The sequence below is a fragment of the Prorops nasuta genome, unplaced genomic scaffold, assembly GCF_024137725.1.
Source record: "Prorops nasuta isolate Cenicafe-Biocafe unplaced genomic scaffold, Cenicafe_Pnas_1.2 PNAS00002, whole genome shotgun sequence".
Classification (NCBI taxonomy): domain Eukaryota; kingdom Metazoa; phylum Arthropoda; class Insecta; order Hymenoptera; family Bethylidae; genus Prorops; species Prorops nasuta.
Window position 1 is genome coordinate 7009187 of NW_027116799.1, and position 18855 is coordinate 7028041.

Genomic DNA, 18855 nt, shown 5'->3' on the forward strand with positions numbered 1-18855 from the left:
AAATTCCAGCCTGGGGGCGCATCGATAACAATTTCGCGAATTCCTTGGTCTCGCGGTATAAATAATTTATCGAAACGCGGATCACCAACGCGTAGAAGGAGGAAACTTTGAAAGAAACCTCGGGGGCTTTTCCACTCGCGAAACTTTTACGAGCGCCACGATGACGCCCAGGATTTTTGCGTCCGAGCTTGCGGCTGACCCGTTTCTTGTCCTCCAGCCTCCATATCGATTCATAATTAAATTGATCGTGGAGAACTTTGAGACGACTTCATATCACGCAGCTTCTTGAAACTTCCGGCCTGAAACATTCAAGAACCCTGAGCCGATTCGCTCATTTATCAACCAATTCAATGAATTGGAGAGAAAAAAAAATCAGCGACAAAAAGACAAAGAAAGAGCGAAACAAACAAAGAAAAAACAAAGGAAAAAAGGGAACAAGTCTGAGAGAAATTGAAGGAAGCGTAAAAAGTTACAAGAGAATCTTACAATACCGTGCTAAAAGAAAGCACGTTTAACCAATAAAAGCAGTGGAAAAGCACAATGCTGCTTTGTAAACGCTAACTAAGCTATGGAAGGATGCCAATTAAATCTTGAGTTTATTCAAGGCTGCTCTATATAAGTTGAAACTACTTTATCTCCAGCTATTGTACGTCTTTATGGGTTAAAAATAGCTGATCCTTGGTAAAATGCTTTAAGAAGCAATTAAATCTTATTATCTTATTATTTCTCTAAGCTCCACCCCCTCCCATATATATAGATATACACATCTATATATAGTCGGTTGTAGTAAACTCATTATCCGTACCGCACCTTGGACCCGTAATTTTATCCGGCGATAAACTTTCATCTCGCCATTACCAATCCCATCTAATTAACGCAATTGAATTTTGCTTATCTTCGGTAATAATGTTATTACTAGTGATATTATTGTTATTATTCTTGTAGCGACGCCGAGTGGTGCGATGAGTCGAAGATTTTCAGTGACACACAACTGTATATATATATATATATATAATAGCTAGCAGCTGGGTGGAAATTGTTCTTCGTGGGACTATACTTGCATAATTGAGAAAGCTTTATTGTAAAAGGTGAGCCGAGTGTCAATTACGCAGGGGACATTTGCATTGTCTTTAGAGTTTAGCGGCCAGCGTGGCATAGCTCTCTATATGTGTGTGTGTGTGTGTGTGTGTGTTGGGCTACCATGCGTAATTAACTCGGGCCCTCGTTCCATATATGTGCATCCATTATGATTCCAATGCCTAACGCGGCCTACGTAAGTGGAGCATAAGTGTTAAACCCAATGCCACGAAATTATAGGTAGTAAATTACGCTGCTGGAAATGGAGAATCATACAGAAATTAATTACAATTTCTCCGCTACGCTCGATATATCCCCCTTGATGCGCAAAGTCGAGTCATGTGTTGCAGAACGTTGAAATTTCTCCAATCAAGAAATTTGCATCGAGTTTTGCAGATTTTTCAAGCATGGTGGAATTTATTTTACGACTGCTGGACGGTTCCGACGATTTTCCAGCACTAGATTATAACAGTCTCGTTCGGGATGAGGATGTAATTTGGATTTTTCTTGGTGGAAAGTTTAGGTGACGTCAAATGCACGACTAGCGAGTTTGCGAAAGTCTGATCAATTCATAATTAAGGCGAACGAGCTGTGGTCGAGAAGTTCGATAGGGCGTGATGAGAAGCGTACAAGATTCTTGAAGGGTAGTGCTACAGAACTGTGCTTATCCTGGCTTATTTAAAAATTCATTAACGAAATTCAGTACAAGCGGGGAAAAATCTCGGCAAACTCCATTCTGTAACGAGACTTTAGGATGAATTTCTAAATCTCACGTAACCCTCCTCGGATAAAGATGCACGGGGAAATTGCCTCCTCGAGTGGGTATGGATAGCCAAGGGAAAAGTTGGATAGAATTGATTGTAATTGAGAATAATGGTAAATGTGATCGCGAGCCAGAAATGAAATTACAGCCCTTGGCAAATTACTGGCTGATAAATATCGATTAAAATATCTCTCGAAAAAAATTGTGAAAACTCCACGTAGACCTGACATTAGTAATTGAAATCGTATAGAGAGGGGGGCTTTCAGGATGAATCGAATGATGAAGGTGTTTCCTTGACAAATTACTGGGTAATAAACACCGGTGTGCACCTATCTCGATTTCCATGCATAATTGATATGCCCCATTCGACGAGGGTGCACCAAATTTGATTTAGGTGGAGTTTACACATGTCACCAAGACAACAGTGTAATTATTAACGATATAGTAGTACAGTGCACTGCTGTTTCATTAACCTGTACCATTATCCAGTCATTTGTATAGTGGTAATTAAACTAAATGCCCAAGAAATTCGTGGAATAAAAATAATTCCAGCAATCAAACTGAGAATTAACATTCTGGAAAACAGGTAGGTGTCATTGCAGCGCACCTGTACGAACGTCATCGTTGCGACAATATTTTAATAGAGAGAGAAAATAAGATCGAGATAAATCCAAGCGAGGAAACGAGAGAAGCGTGCCCCGTGGAGGGGATGAAATGAAATAACTTGAAGCACAGGAGAATGAATGAAGAAAATGATGAAAAATGGATAGAGAGGAGGGGTGGAGCGGAGGAAGTGGGTAAGCGAGGAGGGGTGGTTTCTTGGGGTTTGGGACTGGATATCAAGAAACAAGGGTACTTTTACCCTTAGGCTGTCCTTAATAATAAATTCATATCTCTACGACCTCCTGCTTGAAAGCACCCCAACCCACTTGGTACCGGGGTGGCCTCCTCCCCTTGGAAGAAAGAGGCACACGGAGGGGGGGGGGGGGGGGAAGTATCCTCAGTCAGACTACAAATCTCTTTTTTATGCCGCTTAATAAAACTCGCCTGACATATCTCTGACTGCTACCACTTAATTTTGGAAGCTTCTTCCATCGGCCTCCCCCTTTCCTATATAGCCTGTCCTGCGCAGCTTTTCCCACTATTTTTCTTCTTCTCCTTCCAGCTAAGGCCAATCACGTGCCGACTCGGACACCGACCAGGCTTATCCCGTCCCGTCCTACGGGACTCACGGGAATTTGAATTCCTCGCGAGCGTCGCTTCGGATTTGACTTTAGATCAGACGTGATCGAGACGATTAAATCGAGACTACTCTTTCCGAATTCTTATCCTGAATTTTATTCGTGAAAAATACAAATGTTTATCTCACCTTTTTTTTCTATACTGCTCCTCCTTTTTTTTATAATGAAATAAAACTATCCAGCCTGGTACGGATTGATTGGTTTCAAAAGAGCGCGGTTTAATTTTCTACTTAAATTTGATGGATAAATTGTAGCTTGTCGATGCCAAAAGTTGGATATAAAAGGATATGGAGGGTCTGCTCTTTGGATGGAATTAAGATGAAAAGTTTCCGTACCTATATCTTTCAGAGTCAATAGTATATATATATGTATACATATATATACCTAAGCGTTAATACAAGCATTTAATTTATAAGCCAATAGCGAATACACCGGGTCGAGAGTAAGAAATTAATTATTAGCAAAGAAAAGCGCATGAGCTATCGAGATAAAGCTTTGATGTTCCGAGACGTGAGCTTTTTAATAATCAATCTCACTCCCGGTGTAAACGGTGCTTGCCCGGTATTATTTTTCTAAGCAAATTACTGTATTTCGCGTGCAATAATAATTAGCAAATGGTCTGGACAGATCGATAAGATTGATCAGAAATAAAAGATAGATGGATTATTAACGAGCTTTTCCGATTCGCGTATCAGCGCGTTCACCGAGCTGTTTATTTATGATTAAACGTCACGAATTGGCCAACGAATACCAGCAGATTAAATTTATCAACGCGTTATTAACTGGGTTTTTGTTGGGATGGCTCGCGTACGCCATTTGATTTAGTGGATTTCACAGAGGAGAAAAGCCCGGGCTTATATAGCTCAATAAACAAGAGATTCCGGGCGTAACTCCGCCAAGTTTGCTCGGAGTAAAGCTCCCTTTTCTCCTTTTCAGTTTGCGACAGTGTCGTTTTCTGATCGACACGTTGCCTCACAATGAACAGCTCCGGCTGACAGTCACGTGCGCATCCCCCACCCCCCAACCCCTACACCACACTGTCTCCCCAAACATAATAGTAACTTTTTGCCAAAAAATCTTTAGTTGTCCCAGCGAGAAATCTTCTTGGACGAGAGATTTGCAGGGGAATAAATTCTCTTGGATTTTCAAAGACCAAATTTATCATTTATTATTACTGCCAAAATCTTGAACCTCTTGTACACACATATATGTATACGTATAGTCGAGGGGGAATCTTTGAAGCATTGGCTATACACAGTCGAGGAGCTTATTAATGGTCGTGAACAGTGTATTTGCCTCGGAGCTTTTACCTGGTGACTAATTGCGCGCGCACTAACAAACCACCCCCTACCCCTTCTACCCTCACGCGAATATACATAATTCAAAATTAGTGCCGGTGCAACGGTGCGGTGAATCATCCATTGGAAATATATCGAGCTGGTATCGATTATCCTTTTAAGGACTATAACAGCAATTTTGCCCTTCCGAGCTTGCAAGCTCTCAAAAATCAACTCGGCTATTCCACGAAATATACGCGTGCTATCAATCTCAGTTTCGCAGTGTTTGGTAATAATTAATTCTGTTCGCCTATATTGATCAGTTTCTCTGCTTTTTATTACGGTACAGCCTGATTTTCGTTTTATTCGCCAGACATCTGCATCTCGTCTTTCTTTTAGATTGGCCTCGATATCAAAACGCTTTTCCGATATTCTCCAAGTGGCTCGAATATTTTATAATCAATCCGAAGCAGTGTACGTTTCTAGCAAGAAACACGTCATCTTCCTTTGTCACTCCCCTCCCCTATACACACACACACACACACACACTCTGTATCAAAGGGAAAACTCGAGGCTAACAATTATTCATTGCGCGAGTTAGCCAATTTTTTTACCCACTCGTGGTAATCCGGTGGAATTTGATCCTTAATACAAGGCGTATTAGAAATCACGAGTACAGGAGGAACCCTTTTAAACCTCGGGGGCTTTTCCCTTATTGGAGAATAGCCGGGGGTGACGCTTCCCTTTTTCCGCGGTAGCCTTTTATGCTAAACGCCAGCTTCATTTGAATGTCGCTAATGCGAAAAACTGATGCATGCTAATGGAGAGACTCAGCCCGTCTCTTGGCGGCTCGAAGCTGTTACCATCCCCCTCCCCCCCAACTTCCCCTACCCTTCAACACTCGCATCCTACTCTTTCCAGAGTCCCACCCCCCCCCCCCCAACTCCTACCCCTCAAACACACACGAGATTCTTTCTCGTTCAAACTCTTTATTAACTCTCCTATCCCCTTTCTTTCTCCTTCATTCTTCTAAGCTATTTCTCTTTGCAGAAAAATCCTCCTCGCCTCTCATTTTATATCCTTTGTACATAGAAAAATCTTTCTCTCCGATGCTACTTCTCGTTTTTACGCTTCTTACATGCGAGTCTCTCCCTCTTGTGCTCTCTCTCCCTCTCTCTCCACTTCTCTCCTTTTTTTATTCCTTTCTTTCTTTCTCGCTTTCTCTTTCCACAAGCTAGCGTAGGTACACGTGACCTCTCCCTGAGTGTATACACTACGCCAAGCATCCCTCCATGTCATATGCATACGTTATGAGCGTGGAATCGTACCTTCTACCAGGTCTTATCTCCCACGTACTCGGTGTCTCCAAAATCTGATATAAAGATTTCTGATAAGGGGTAGCGTTGGAAAACATTCCTCTTAAATCTTACTATACATATACAAGCTACTCTAATATTCGTGTACTACGTTAGAAGTAATATTTTAAAAAATCCAAATTTACTTAATTTCTTTCAGCATTTCAACTCGTTCAGTGTTTGCTCAAATTTATTCTATCTGGTTTTTCTCGGGTCACCCGGTATGCAGTCTAGGCACGAATACGAGTGCACGCTCACACGTACAGTGAAACGCACAGGAAACAGGAAGGATCCGTCATTAGCTCGGCAAACGTACTTGCGGATGGTTTAAAGGGTAAATAAGGCTAAACTTACTATATAGTCGAATGGAGCCGTCGGTTTCCCCTCGTGGATTTTTCGCGACGCACTTGTAGCTGCCGTAATCCTCATTCTGAAAGGAGAAAATGAAGAAATGAACGATGGTGAGCGGAAGTTGAATCGAAAAAGCTGCCGATCGATCTTTCTTTGTTTCTATAACTGTGTGTACATATATAGTGTGCACGGTACAGTATACTTATTTTACGCAACCTTGGTGGGAATAAAGTTTTCGAGCCACACAATTCCAGGGTATCACCTGTTGACTCAGGCGGAGGCTAATGTTTACTGCTTAATTCTGGCTCGGAATGATGGAAAAGTATAGTTTCGGCCTCGGTAACTTTTCTAGGCAGTTTTAGCCCCCCCCCCTCCCCCCTCCCTTTCACCGTTATCCTCACGATAAAATTCCCATTCGTTTCTATGTATATACTATAGTTATATCCATGCAGTAGAAAATTCTACTCGGTGCGTTTTCCTCAGCCAAGTTTTATCAATCGAATTTTGTAGGTACTCAAGGTATTTGAAAATGACGAAGTAAAAGCATAAAGAGAAGGGGGGAGGGGGGGGATGCAATTCAGCATCGAATAATAAAAGTGAATTTTCTTGATAAATATTGACTCACCTGAATATCGTTGATGGTGAGACTCATGTGAGTTTTGTATGCTGGTTTTTCAGGGATGGACGTGGTCTTGTATTTGCTGTTCTCGTGAATCATCAGGCCATCCTCTCTGGTCCAGTAGTTCAAGGATGTCGGGTGAGCCTCGGTGTGGCACTCCAGCGTGACGGAATATCCTAGGGGAGAGCCGACCAATTGGTGGGGAATCCAGAGCATCGGAGGAACTGCAACACGAGTGATCGATTGGCTCATAAATGTTCCAATTACTGGCAGTGCATGCTCTCTTCCTGCCCTCCTCTATAAATCTCACCCCAAATCTCAACAAACCCTTGGTCTCTTTTAAATGACACGTGTTAAATGACAGCTGTGTCTTTCAGCTGTTACCTTATTGTACCATTGTTTTCTTGTAATATATGCTTGTGCATTATACACACATATACATATATAAATATACATATGGAGATTGTACAATTTTAGAAAAAGCAGCTCCGCTGTTTCACACGAGGAAAAAAAGCAAATTAGCCAAGTTTGACATATTCTCTCGTCGAGATAGCAAAAGTTGGCCTGGCATTCTATCGGGACAGGGGCTAAACATATTACGCTAAGAAAGGGAAGAGGAGGGAGAGGGGGTTTTGCTTCAATAAAAAAGTAATCCCATTTCGATGAACGGCCTCTCAAACTGGCGTCGTGGGTCGCGATAACGCAGGAGCACTTCAATTTAACTTAAACCTCGTAAGAATAAACCTAACCCACCTACTTGGCGGTTTGGAGTTTCGTACGAAGGGTAAGCAAGTGCGGGGTTGGGGGACTCTCGACCCACCACCAGAGACGTCTGGCCTTGCACAACGAGTCTTGAAATTTTAATAGAATCAAACCGAACGTGTTCGCAGCTCGCACCCAATTTAAGGCATCGAACTATATAGATTCCAATTGTTCTCGTCTGATATAATTATCGTGCTTGGCGAATGTTGCAAAATTTCTGGTTTCCAACGGATTGATTATTTTTCAAAGTTACCGAGAGTACTGCAACTACTAAATACTGAGTTTATTCAATACTGCGAGTACAAGATTATATCAATAGATTCCAATTGTTTTCTTCTTAAATTATTATTAATTTATAAGATAACGTTGAAAAATGTCAAGTTTCCAACGAATTGAATATTTTTCAAAGCAATGAGTGTATCACAGAAAACTAGGTTCGTTTCATACTGAACACAGCAAGTAAATTATTCTAGCGAGATTATACCAATTGACTCCAATTATTCTCATCTTAAATAATGATTAATTTTAGAAAAACGTTGAAAAATTTCAAGTTTCCACCAAAGTGAATATTTTTCAAAGTAATCAAGTGTACTACAGGCTGCTGAGTTTATTTGATACCGCGGTGTTTAAAGCGCAGCAAGTATATATGATTATTCGTGCGAGATACGTCAGTTTTCTTGGCGTCCCGCTTGAGCTATACTTGCGCATGCAGATCTAATTAGATACAGCGATAGGGTGGAAAGGCGGAATCCTCCTTTAACGCGATTCTAGACTAGAATTCTCCGCGGAGGTGCAAAGATGCGCGTTGACTCCTGGAGAAACCACCGGAAGGGACTTTCAGTCATTTACATCTACGTGCTTTAAAGTCAACCGAGTCGTCTTGAATGCAACATTAGCCACTCGTAAATCCAGCCAATCTCTCTTCCTTCCTTTCACTATACCTACTCCTTTTCTATCCTTCGTGAAATCCACTCTGACCTTTATATACTATATATATTTATCTTATTTCACTTGTCTCATTTACTATCCTGCAAAACATATTCCTCCCAAGCTTTAGAGCTCTGCGTTATACTATACTGCAAATCTCAATATAATTTTCCAGGAAACTCAATTTTATATTCCACTTCGATAAAGTCCATGTCACAGTAATTATAACCAAAGGAGTCTGTCATTATTATTAGACAGTCGGACCAAGAAATATTTTATCAAATCTCTCAATAATTCCTTCGAAACTTTAGAGTTCTACCTTATATACGTACCCCGAATCTCAATACAATTTTCAAGTATAAATGCAGTTTGATTCTCAACTTTGAACAAAGTTTATTGCACGATAATTATACAAAAAAATCTCTGTTGATTATTATTATTATAAGAATGTTACGAAATATTTTCTCAAATCTTTCAATAGTATAGGCTGGTCGCGTATTCTACTTCCAGATTTATTTGATTTATACGCAAGGACAGTATTTCCTTTTCCCATGAAAGTCCCATAGGTACGTGGTGCGGTGAGTAGAAATTGAAATATGCGAGCCTATACTGTAGCGTAGTATATATCTAGGAGCGTATAGGATTCGCCAAGTTAAACTATTGATGGCTTTTCCACGATCTGCCCGTATAATTTAAGGACGATTCGCGGCTGCAGGTTAAAAATTTATTCACCAGACGACATTCCTTTTGCAATATCAGAAATCGAATTGATAATCCAGTCTGCGCGCAGAGGCGTCCCCCCCCCCCCTTCCCTTCCCTTTCCCTAACTCACTCTGTCTCTCTCCCTCGACAGCGTGGTACTACGAGGGACGAGTTTTAGCAGTTTTACCAGCTCGCCTGACTCTTCATTCGAACGATCGAGATTGGTTTGTTCTCCTTTCTTTGAAGGGCTTTGGTAAACGGGGACTCGATTAAATTCGATTCTCCCCCCACCCCCTCGTCTAGTCCTACCAGATGACCATGGAGACTTCCGCTTAATTCCCCACCTTTTTCCCTCTTTTTCCTTTTCTTTATCTTTTTCTTCATTTTCACCTTTTCCTTCCCCCTTTCTTTCTCGTTTTCTCCCGCGCATTTCCGCGCCGTAATCCGTTAACGCCTTTGCTACGATGGATGCTGAGCGATGAGCAATTGGACTTTCTTTCGTATTCATTAAACTGTCCCATTCGGGAGAGGCTTCTGAAAAATTGATTAATTCCCTATGGCGTTTAATCCGAGTCAACATTAATTTCCACCAATCCCAACAACATAACGTTCAAATAGTGTTCCATGTAAAGCTCATCAATTATATCAGCAGTGCAGCGTATGATGGTTTCTAGAGAATCAGTTTTTTAACAATATTTCGTGTCAAGACAGCATATTCTAAATAATATTTCATGTAAAGCTCGATTATTATATATAAGCAGTACCTGCAAAACATATATCAGTTCTTGGAGAGCAATTTTGTTTCAATTGTGTGTCAAGACAGTGTATTCTAATTAATATTTCATGTAAAACTCGGTTGTCATATAAGCAGTGCAGCGTACACTAGTTCTTGGAGAACGACTTTGTTTTAATTTTTTGTCAAGACGGAATATTCCAAATAATATTTTACGTAAAGCTAGATTGTTATAACAGCAGTGCAGTGTACAATGGTTCTTGGAAAACGCGATTTTGTTTTATTTTTTGTCAAGACACAATATTCCAAATAATATTCTACGTAAAACTCATCAATTATATCAACAGTGCAGAATATACAGTGTCCTGATAAATGAATTTTTATTTTTGCAAATATTACTATAGGCAAGGTACCATATATATATATATTACGACGTGCATCGAACGCACTGCTGGTATATATAGGTACGGCTGGCTAGGACGAAAGCAAGCAAGAAGCCAGTCTTTGCAATAAGGATTTCCCCTCACTCTCAGCGACGGAATGTTTTGCATTTTAAGAAGGTGTCGGATATCCTTTGCGCCATCCGAGGACAGCCCCTTCGTCTCCAGGGTGAAGGGCCGACCCAGGACCGAAGAGAAAGTGCGAGGGAGACAAGATCCTTTCTCTGAAATCTAAAGTAATTCACGATCCTGTATTACGTGCTAGTAGAGAACCTCCTTCCCGTTGATCCAGGACACCTCCCCTGGCGCTTTTGCCAAATCGTGTCAAACTGGCCTAAAACTCACTCTCCTCTTTTCTTTACCCACCCCTATATACATATATATACCTGCGTATAACGCCATAATAAATCTCCTTCTAATTTTCATCCCACAGCCACTGCTCTGCAATTCTCCTCGCGCGGAGGAATGTACGTTTTATCGCGCTTGGTTTCGTTAATTTCAATTCGTTCTACTGAATTCTTTCGCGAAAGGAACTTTCCGCCGGAGATTCCATCTCGTCGCGAGGTATTCGATTGGGATAAATTTGATAAAAAAAAAGGGGGAAAAAATTAAAGAAAAAGGAAGAAGAGAAACCGGATAGAATTTGTAGTGGCATATATATATATATATATATATAGCGATGAGGGATTCGGACGGAGAGCGATTCGCCGCGAGCGACGAAAGGTTTAAATATTAACACGAACCTTGGTGAAATGTAAACGACAGCTGGTTAGATTGTGGAGAACAATGTACGAGCTGCGAGGCGAGACGCGGCGGAAGCTAATTCAGCTGGAAGTTAAACAGCGTTGAAGCTACGCCGTCGGCTCGACGAAGCACCCGGCCGAACGCTTGCTTGCTGCTGGTCTTATTAAATTCATCGCGCCCTGGCCCATGCACAACGCAAATGTGCTTTGTCTACAAAAAAGGATTTCTGCTTAGCACAACGTCCCTCCTGTGGATAATAAAGATGCAGCCTTGATAAAAAATTTTAAAAGCCAGGTCGACTTCAGGATTTAATAAATATTCCGCGTTGCAGAGGATTATTCGCCAAGTATGGATCATGCATCACGCAGCTTCTGTTGGAACTATCGCTGCGATCATATATATATATATATGTATATACCTGGCAAAAGCCATGTCGGCGCTGATCGATGCCTCGAGTCGAGATCGAAGTAACTCGCGGTAAGTTGCGCGGTATTACGACGTTACTGCCAGCTGTCGTTAGCCGAGATGCTTCCAACCAGTCAAGTTTCATCGCGTCGATAACTAAGTTCGCGAAAGCTTCCCAAGGAAAATCACTGCTATCGCATATTCATGCAAGATACACAGCAATTTCATCGACAAGTGTATATAATCATACTGTATATCGTTAATTACTAATTAATTTTCGACTAGCTGCGCGATACTTTACGTGTAACAGCTGCCAAAGGGTAGGAACCTGATGTATATATATATGTTTTTTTTACTAGACATATTTCGTATTTAGAATAATCATTGATAGAAGTAATCTTGAAATTTATATTTTACATATTACAGTAAGACAATCGAGAAGAAAATTGTAATTTAATTCATATCTCGTCTCTGTATGCTTGAGAAAATTTCTGGATCGTTCTCCAGTGACGTCACAGATCCAGTTCTAACGACGAGAATCATCGTATCGTGGCTAATAGGAGCATTGGCCACAGCAAACTTGAACAAATTTTATACTCACTGCACTTATATACTTCGAGCTGCTAACGTATATATAGTAGGTGTATAGTTATAATACCATAGTAGGTATATCCGGGTGAAATTGAGACAAGCCCAAGTTCTCCCGTTGATCCTCGTCAAATCGCTAACAAATAGGGATGGGACAGACGAGTCATCAATGCTCGGAACACAAAGGAGCCTAGTTTAGCTGTAATCGATACAAGCGGATCAGCTTTTCAAGGCGCATCTGAATTATATCCTGACGCGAGGCTTTGTAATCGACTCCCCACTAATTATCGACTTGTCGAACTTGTACAAGTTTATCGAATAGCTAAGTTAGCAATAGTAAACACACGTCTGCCGCACTCGACTCGATATCTCTCCCTAATCGAGTATTAGTTTCGCTGATAATAATAAGAATCGTCCTGCAATTTCATAATAGAGAAAGCCTCGTTATTTTCGTCATTTTCAAAGCTTCTTTTTGTATTATTATTCCTGTGTACCTATATATATATATAATACGTCTATGGGTTTCGGTCGGTGTCACCAGCCGCACTTCCGCTTTGTCAGCCAGTGGCGAATCTTCCTTTGCATGCTAGATCGTCCGTTTGACATTCGAGAGTACCGCGAATACCAGTGTGGAATTATCGTAAATCGAGCCACCTCGAACCAACACCTTCCACAGGATTCTCGCGGCGAGGGACATGGATCTATAGTCGATTCAACCGAATCTTTAACGTTGAAGTATTTTTTTTCAATTATTGTTAATCGAACTACGCAAGTCTCGAAAATTTCTTTTTTTTTCATTTATAATTCTGCTCATGATTATACATTTCTTTTTTCAAATCATGATAAATTAGATATAGTTGTTATTACAAACTTGATAAGATTTCTTTATCAATGACGATATATATTGCTTGATAACAAACAGTGTAGACCACCGAAAATATCTTTGCTTCCAAATTAATTATACTCAGCTCCCGATTATACATTTCTTTTATTCGATCGTGATAAGGTAGCTATAGGTATATAACTGCAGAGATATCGATTAGTATAATTACAAACGTGATAGGAGTTCTCGTGGCCAATTAACACGGGCTTTATTGGCCATGCCATAAATCGCAAGCGGAATTTATCGAAGAAAAGCAGCAGCGAGAGTGGGTATACCTATTTCCAAATCTTCATCGATCGTTTTAATATATAAGGCAGAGGAATCAACGTTGGCTGCTGGCTCGTTCGTTGGAAATTCCTCTCCTCGTATTAGATTTCCCGGTAACCGCATTGAGTAGCCTGGTCAACTCGCGTGAATTAACCTGAATATAAGGGTCAAATGCTTTAATCTCCACGGCCGAGCACTTGCTCAACTACGCTTCCCAGATATATAATGAATAAGCTTCCTGCTTTTATCGTCAATTACCATCAAAGGATCCTACTTGCTTAATTAAGCCATTTACATACAGGGAATTCTCTCGCTTCTCGGGACGAACTAACAATCCAATGCTATATATATATATATATATATATAATATAAATATATTATATGTATATAAAATGTAGATAATAGATAAATAAAGAGAAATTATCAACTATTTATTTATATATTCATTTATTTATAGTCGAATAAGCCATCTCGATCGCTTCTATGCAGAAATTCAGATCAAATCGATCGCAGAGCTCTACATACAGTAGTTTGAGGCTTTCGTGCAGGATTCTCTTTGGGGAGTGGGGAAAAGTTGGAAGGACAATCGAACCCATTTGGCGGGATGTGTTCGCAGGACTAACTTGGCGGAATCCTTGGAGGCTGGATCCTTTGATCCTGTCTTCGTAGAGGGCGCCGAGTACAAACCGAATCGGCGATGCGATTCCTTATCCCGAATACTTTGCCGCAGGATAGTATCGCGAAGTTGCGCGCGCGTTTCCCCCCCTGCAGTGTGAATCAGCATGAGAGGGCTTCAAGGGTGTGCAGGGCTTGTCACTTCGTGATCCGGAATGGCGAAAGTGCAGCCAACCGAACTTGGTCCTATTCAACTCCGTCCCCTCTTACGTAGGACCCTTTGCGAAATCCCATACATTGAGAGATACCTGCAGTATACTTCTACGACTACGACTTAACCACAGATGCTTTGAACCTTTATTATATGCAACAAATATGGAGGTTGTGAAATTACTCATTATTTTGGGGAAAGATTTTATTTATTTTCTTGCATGTGGTGGAGTTAAAAGAGGTCAATAATTCTTCATCTTGTAATTACAACCCTTTGCTAAATCGTGCATCGCGATAGCACCTGTAGTATGTGTCTACAACGATTTAATCATAAACGATTTGGTTCTTTTTTATATATAATAAATATGGAGGATATAAAATGACTAATTATTTTTATGAAAGTTTTTATTTTTTTTTTGTAGGTGGTAGGGAGTGAAGGAAGGTCAACTCTTCATCCCCTCTAATTACGACCCTTTGCTAAATTGTGCATGGTGAGAGACACCTGTAATACATGTCTGCAACGACAATCACAGATGTTTCGATTCTTTATTATATACATAACAAATATGGAGGATATAAAATGACTAATGATTTCGGTGAAAGTTTATAATTTACTTTCTTGCAGGTGGTGGAGCTAAGGGAAGTCAACTCCCTATCCTATAATTACGACCCTTTGCTAAATCGTGCATTATGAGAGATAACCTGCAGTATGTACTACAACGCCTTAACCACAGATGCTTCGATCCTTTATTACATACAATAAATAAGAAGGATATAAAATGACTAATTGTTTTAATAAAAGTTTTTATTTATTTTCTTGTCCGTAGTGTAGTTAAGAAGACAAGGTCAACATCATCCTCCCTTAAGAAAGATCCTTAGCAAAATCTCATGCCCTGTGAGATACATACAGGATACTTCAACAACGACTAAACCATAGAAGCTTTTATCCTTCATTAAACAACGAATATGAAGGATATAAAATGACCAATTATTTCAGTGAAAGTTCTTAATTTATTTTCTTACAGGTTGTGGTGGAGTGAAGGAAGGAAGGAAGGAAGGAAGGAAGGAAGGAAGGAAGGAAGGAAGGAAGGAGGAAGAAATTTGAGAGAGTCTGCTGGTTGAAATGGATGAAGGGGGGGGGGGCTTGTAACGAGATACACGGGTAGATAAAGCCGACAGAGAATGGTAAATTAAGTTAAGAGCTGAAACCGCCGTTGTGCCAAGTACATATGGAGGTCGGAGGAGGAGGAGGGGGGAGGGGGGAGGGGCTAGGGCAAAGGTGCTCCAAACATTAAACTCATCTGACCTAAACAAGTTTCGAAACGGTTTATTCATGGCTGCCAGTTGATCCATAGTAGTTCCCTCGCTCGGTCTTCCTCCCCCTATCGACCTCTCTCTCTCTCCCTCCGACTTTCACGATCACCAAAGGCATCTGTGCTCACCCTCGAGCAAGAAACGCTCGCCAAGAAATTTGGCAAAAAACCGATAAACGTTTCTTATCGCTCTATACCGACAATATGTATTAATATTACTGAAAAATTTCTGCAATTTTGCTCGACAAAGTTTTCTTCGCGCCATATATATGTATATATATATATATATAGAAGCGTGCCAATAAAGCGTAAAAGAAGCGGCAGCAGGACTAACGCGGAGACCGCTGGCAAAACTGTCGCGCGGCGCTGCGCGGGGCCGTTGCGGTGATAAATCGATTTCGCGTGAAACGAACCGTGAAAAATGCCGGGCAGTCGCACGTGGAAAATGTGTTTCGGCTGATAGCGTTCGTATGCGCGTACCACTCACCCCCATTCGGTCCTCGTTACCGCCACTTAATACAGTTAACCCTTGTACGATCGATTAATTCCACCATTTTTCCAAAATACCACTTCCTTCCACCACCCTTTATATATATATATATATATATACAATTTCTCGAATAATTCATTTATCCACTCGAAATCCTATTAACGACTCCAAAAACATTCAATAATTTCTGTCGATATAAATTTGCCATCTTCCTGCTATTTACTCGCTGACCCTGATTGGATCAGGGAGCGCTTGGATTGAATCAACGTGTCTGTAGGGTAAAAAAAAGGGGGAAAAAAAAGAAAAATTAATTTCGGGAAATAATTTATTTATCCGGTGCACGGGTACAGATGCCGTGTGGCAAATGGCTACGGGACTTTGCGCTGAGTGCCGGACGATCGATTAAAGACAAGAGAGACTTTTTCTCGTCTGCCGCGGGCGGAAAATCGAGTCAGGAGGTTTGAGGGGGGGGGGGGGGGAGTGTACCAGACGAGAGAGGGATGGATAGAAGAAGCCTCTAACGGAGTTAACGAAAAGGTACCTAAGGAGAAAATCCTCGAGGGATTCGAGGAGGCCGCAGGCAGAGAGGCAGAAGAGAAAGCTGGCAATGGGAGAAAGGAACGCTGAACCGGAAAGGGATGGTGGCAGAAAGGTAATGAGGGAGGGATAGCTTGCTGGCACGTTTCTAGCTCCTACCACTGGACTCTTGAACAGGTTAGAAGAACCAACGAACGCTGGATTTATAAAAGTTCCGAGCTACTGCAACTTTTACACCCTGCGCCAAAGCCAACTATGCTAGCTTGAAATCTATTCCAGTAGTAATATCAATGATAAGTCAGACGTAGGGTAAAATTTACGTTAAGCCAAACAAAGCTGATATCGAAGGGTCCAGCAATGTTCTCCGGTCGATTTTAAGGTTGAGGGGAAATATTGAAAGTATATATATATATATAGAAGAAATAGGAGGTTATCGGAGAGAGCAGTCAAAGCAAGGTTTTGGTATTTTCGCCAGTTCTGAGAAGAGGTGCAAGAGCAGAGGCATTGTCGCATTAACATTCCTTTCGTGTGAAGAGGGTGCAGAGCGGTTAGGGTGGGATTTGATTATGGAGGGTCGCTAGAGGTCCTTCGCATCGTGTCGAGAGGGTTTCACTCGCCAGGGGGTGGGATCTAAAAACGACAGGGATGCACGAATTAAAAGTACTTTTCTATAAATTCTACTGTAGTATTTCTGTTTATACTACTTCTTTTTTATTCCCTGTATCGCTTCAATGCTAAATTAGGAGGATATCGCTACGCGGATGCTGTGTTATGTTTATACGCCTTGGGAGGTGAGTATGTAGCACTGCGGAAGTTCGCCAAGCGTGCCACGAAAAGCGCATCCTTCAAGCCTGGCGTTATTATCGCCCTGCAAATTCTTAAGCATGAAAAGTAGGTAGTAGGTAAGGTATAAGAAGGAAGAAGGAAGGAAGTTGCCTATTTACAATCCTGGACAGGTGGAGCGCACGTTCGAGATCTCCATTGAGATGGGCAAGGGGCGACTTTCCGTTAATCATCGTGAAAATAACAGCCACACGAGTGGCTTTCGTCCTGTACTTTCTGCCTCTTGGCATTAGTATGCGGCCTGGGCAGAGATAGTGAGTCACGAAAAATGGCGCATTAATCTGTTACATTAGCTATGACAGTGAGAAAGCGAGACTTGAGTAGCCCCGAGCTCGAGCGAACGGCCAACTCGGCTATTTGTTACGTAGCAAAGCGGCCAAGCGACCTGAAAAATACACCAATCCACCGACGTACCGTCCTCAAGATTCCTCCGACAACCCATTCCGAAGACTTAAATCGAGCGATCTCGCAACAGCTGCTACTCTTTTCTCCAATAGCTATACTCCAGTGTATCGACGATTGTTCTAAGGAGACTGTATAGTGTCTTCGATTGGTTGTAGAAATTCTTGCAAATTTGAGTAATTTATACTCGTCAAGTTCGACGTTGCTAAATGTTCTCAATAACGACTTTTACAGGGTGAAAAATGTTGATAAAATTTCACTAAGCACGAGCACGAAGGGGATGGCAATTTATATAATATACCAAACGCTTTTGAAAGTTTTATGTTTGCGTTAATATATTTGAAGAATAAAAGCACGAATCGTTGGGAAGGTATATGGGAAACATTACGAGTATTATAATATTTATTTTATGTTCAAAAAATTGTTCATTGCGAAATAATCTCGATGATGACTTTTACAGCCCGGTGAAAAGTGTTAATAAAACGTCGATAAGCATGAGTAAGAAACGATCGCTTGTCTGGGGCTTGAAATTGGTAGGAGATGCTTCAGAGAAATGGTCGATGATCGTTCGGTTGGCTCTTTTGGTCGAACGGAAGGACAAATCGTTGGGGGAGTAGGTGGAATTCCACGCGGACTCCCCGCACCCCCTCCCCGTTGAAACGACGCAGGATCGAGTTACGCTCGCTGCTGCATCGAATTTCTAGCTCCAATGTCAACATTTAACTATGCTCGGTCTCATCACGTGATCCCCTACGAGATTCGCACACGTGCTTCACGCGTCCGGAACAAATCTCAGCGTCATCGCGTTTAATTTTATATTCATGAATTCCCTCTGGTCATGCTTGATTCCACAGGATTAAAACTCAATTTTTTCTCACTGAATTCGAAAAGAATACAGCTGTTATAGTATGCAAATATATGTGTGTGTGTGTGTGTGAAATATACAATTTTATTGAGATAGTACATAGGAGCCTATTTCTGGAATTCCTTAATTTGCTTGGAGCGGATGGTATACGTGTAGGTTCGAATGAAAGTGTCGATGGAGATAGAAAAGCTTTGTATAATCGAATATGTTGAACGTGTAGCAAGTTTGTTTTGTATTGGAAGCTTTCGTGCAGGAAATTGAGAGATAGACATCTGTCGTCGCGTCGGTGGCCATTATGCAAGTCGATTGAATTTTCAGTCTTAAAACGTACAGCTCGAATTAAAGCACTCGCCTGCTCCTGCAGATCTTTCCTACTTTTCAGATAAATTCCTTCCCCATAGTATTTACGTGCATCGGTTTATCCTTACAGCTGATCTTATAGCTCC

The 18855-nt window shown here is 41.2% G+C and overlaps 1 protein-coding gene across 2 annotated transcripts in view; it reads right to left on the reverse strand.

The window, feature by feature from the left end:
- The window catches only part of LOC136779337 (lachesin-like), a 140303-nt gene that overhangs the window by 22224 nt on the left and 99224 nt on the right, over window positions 1–18855 (reverse strand). Inside the window, exons 7-9 of one of the 2 annotated variants that reach the window (XM_066736876.1) lie at window positions 6690–6907; window positions 6068–6143; window positions 191–299 (exon numbers count right to left, since the gene is read on the reverse strand). In XM_066736876.1, coding sequence (XP_066592973.1) covers window positions 274–299; window positions 6068–6143; window positions 6690–6907 — 320 coding nt within the window. In that variant the 3' untranslated portion in view covers window positions 191–273. Of the gene's footprint in view, window positions 1–190; window positions 300–6067; window positions 6144–6689; window positions 6908–18855 lie in introns of those variants that run through there. The other variant, XM_066736871.1, reaches the window with a different exon arrangement.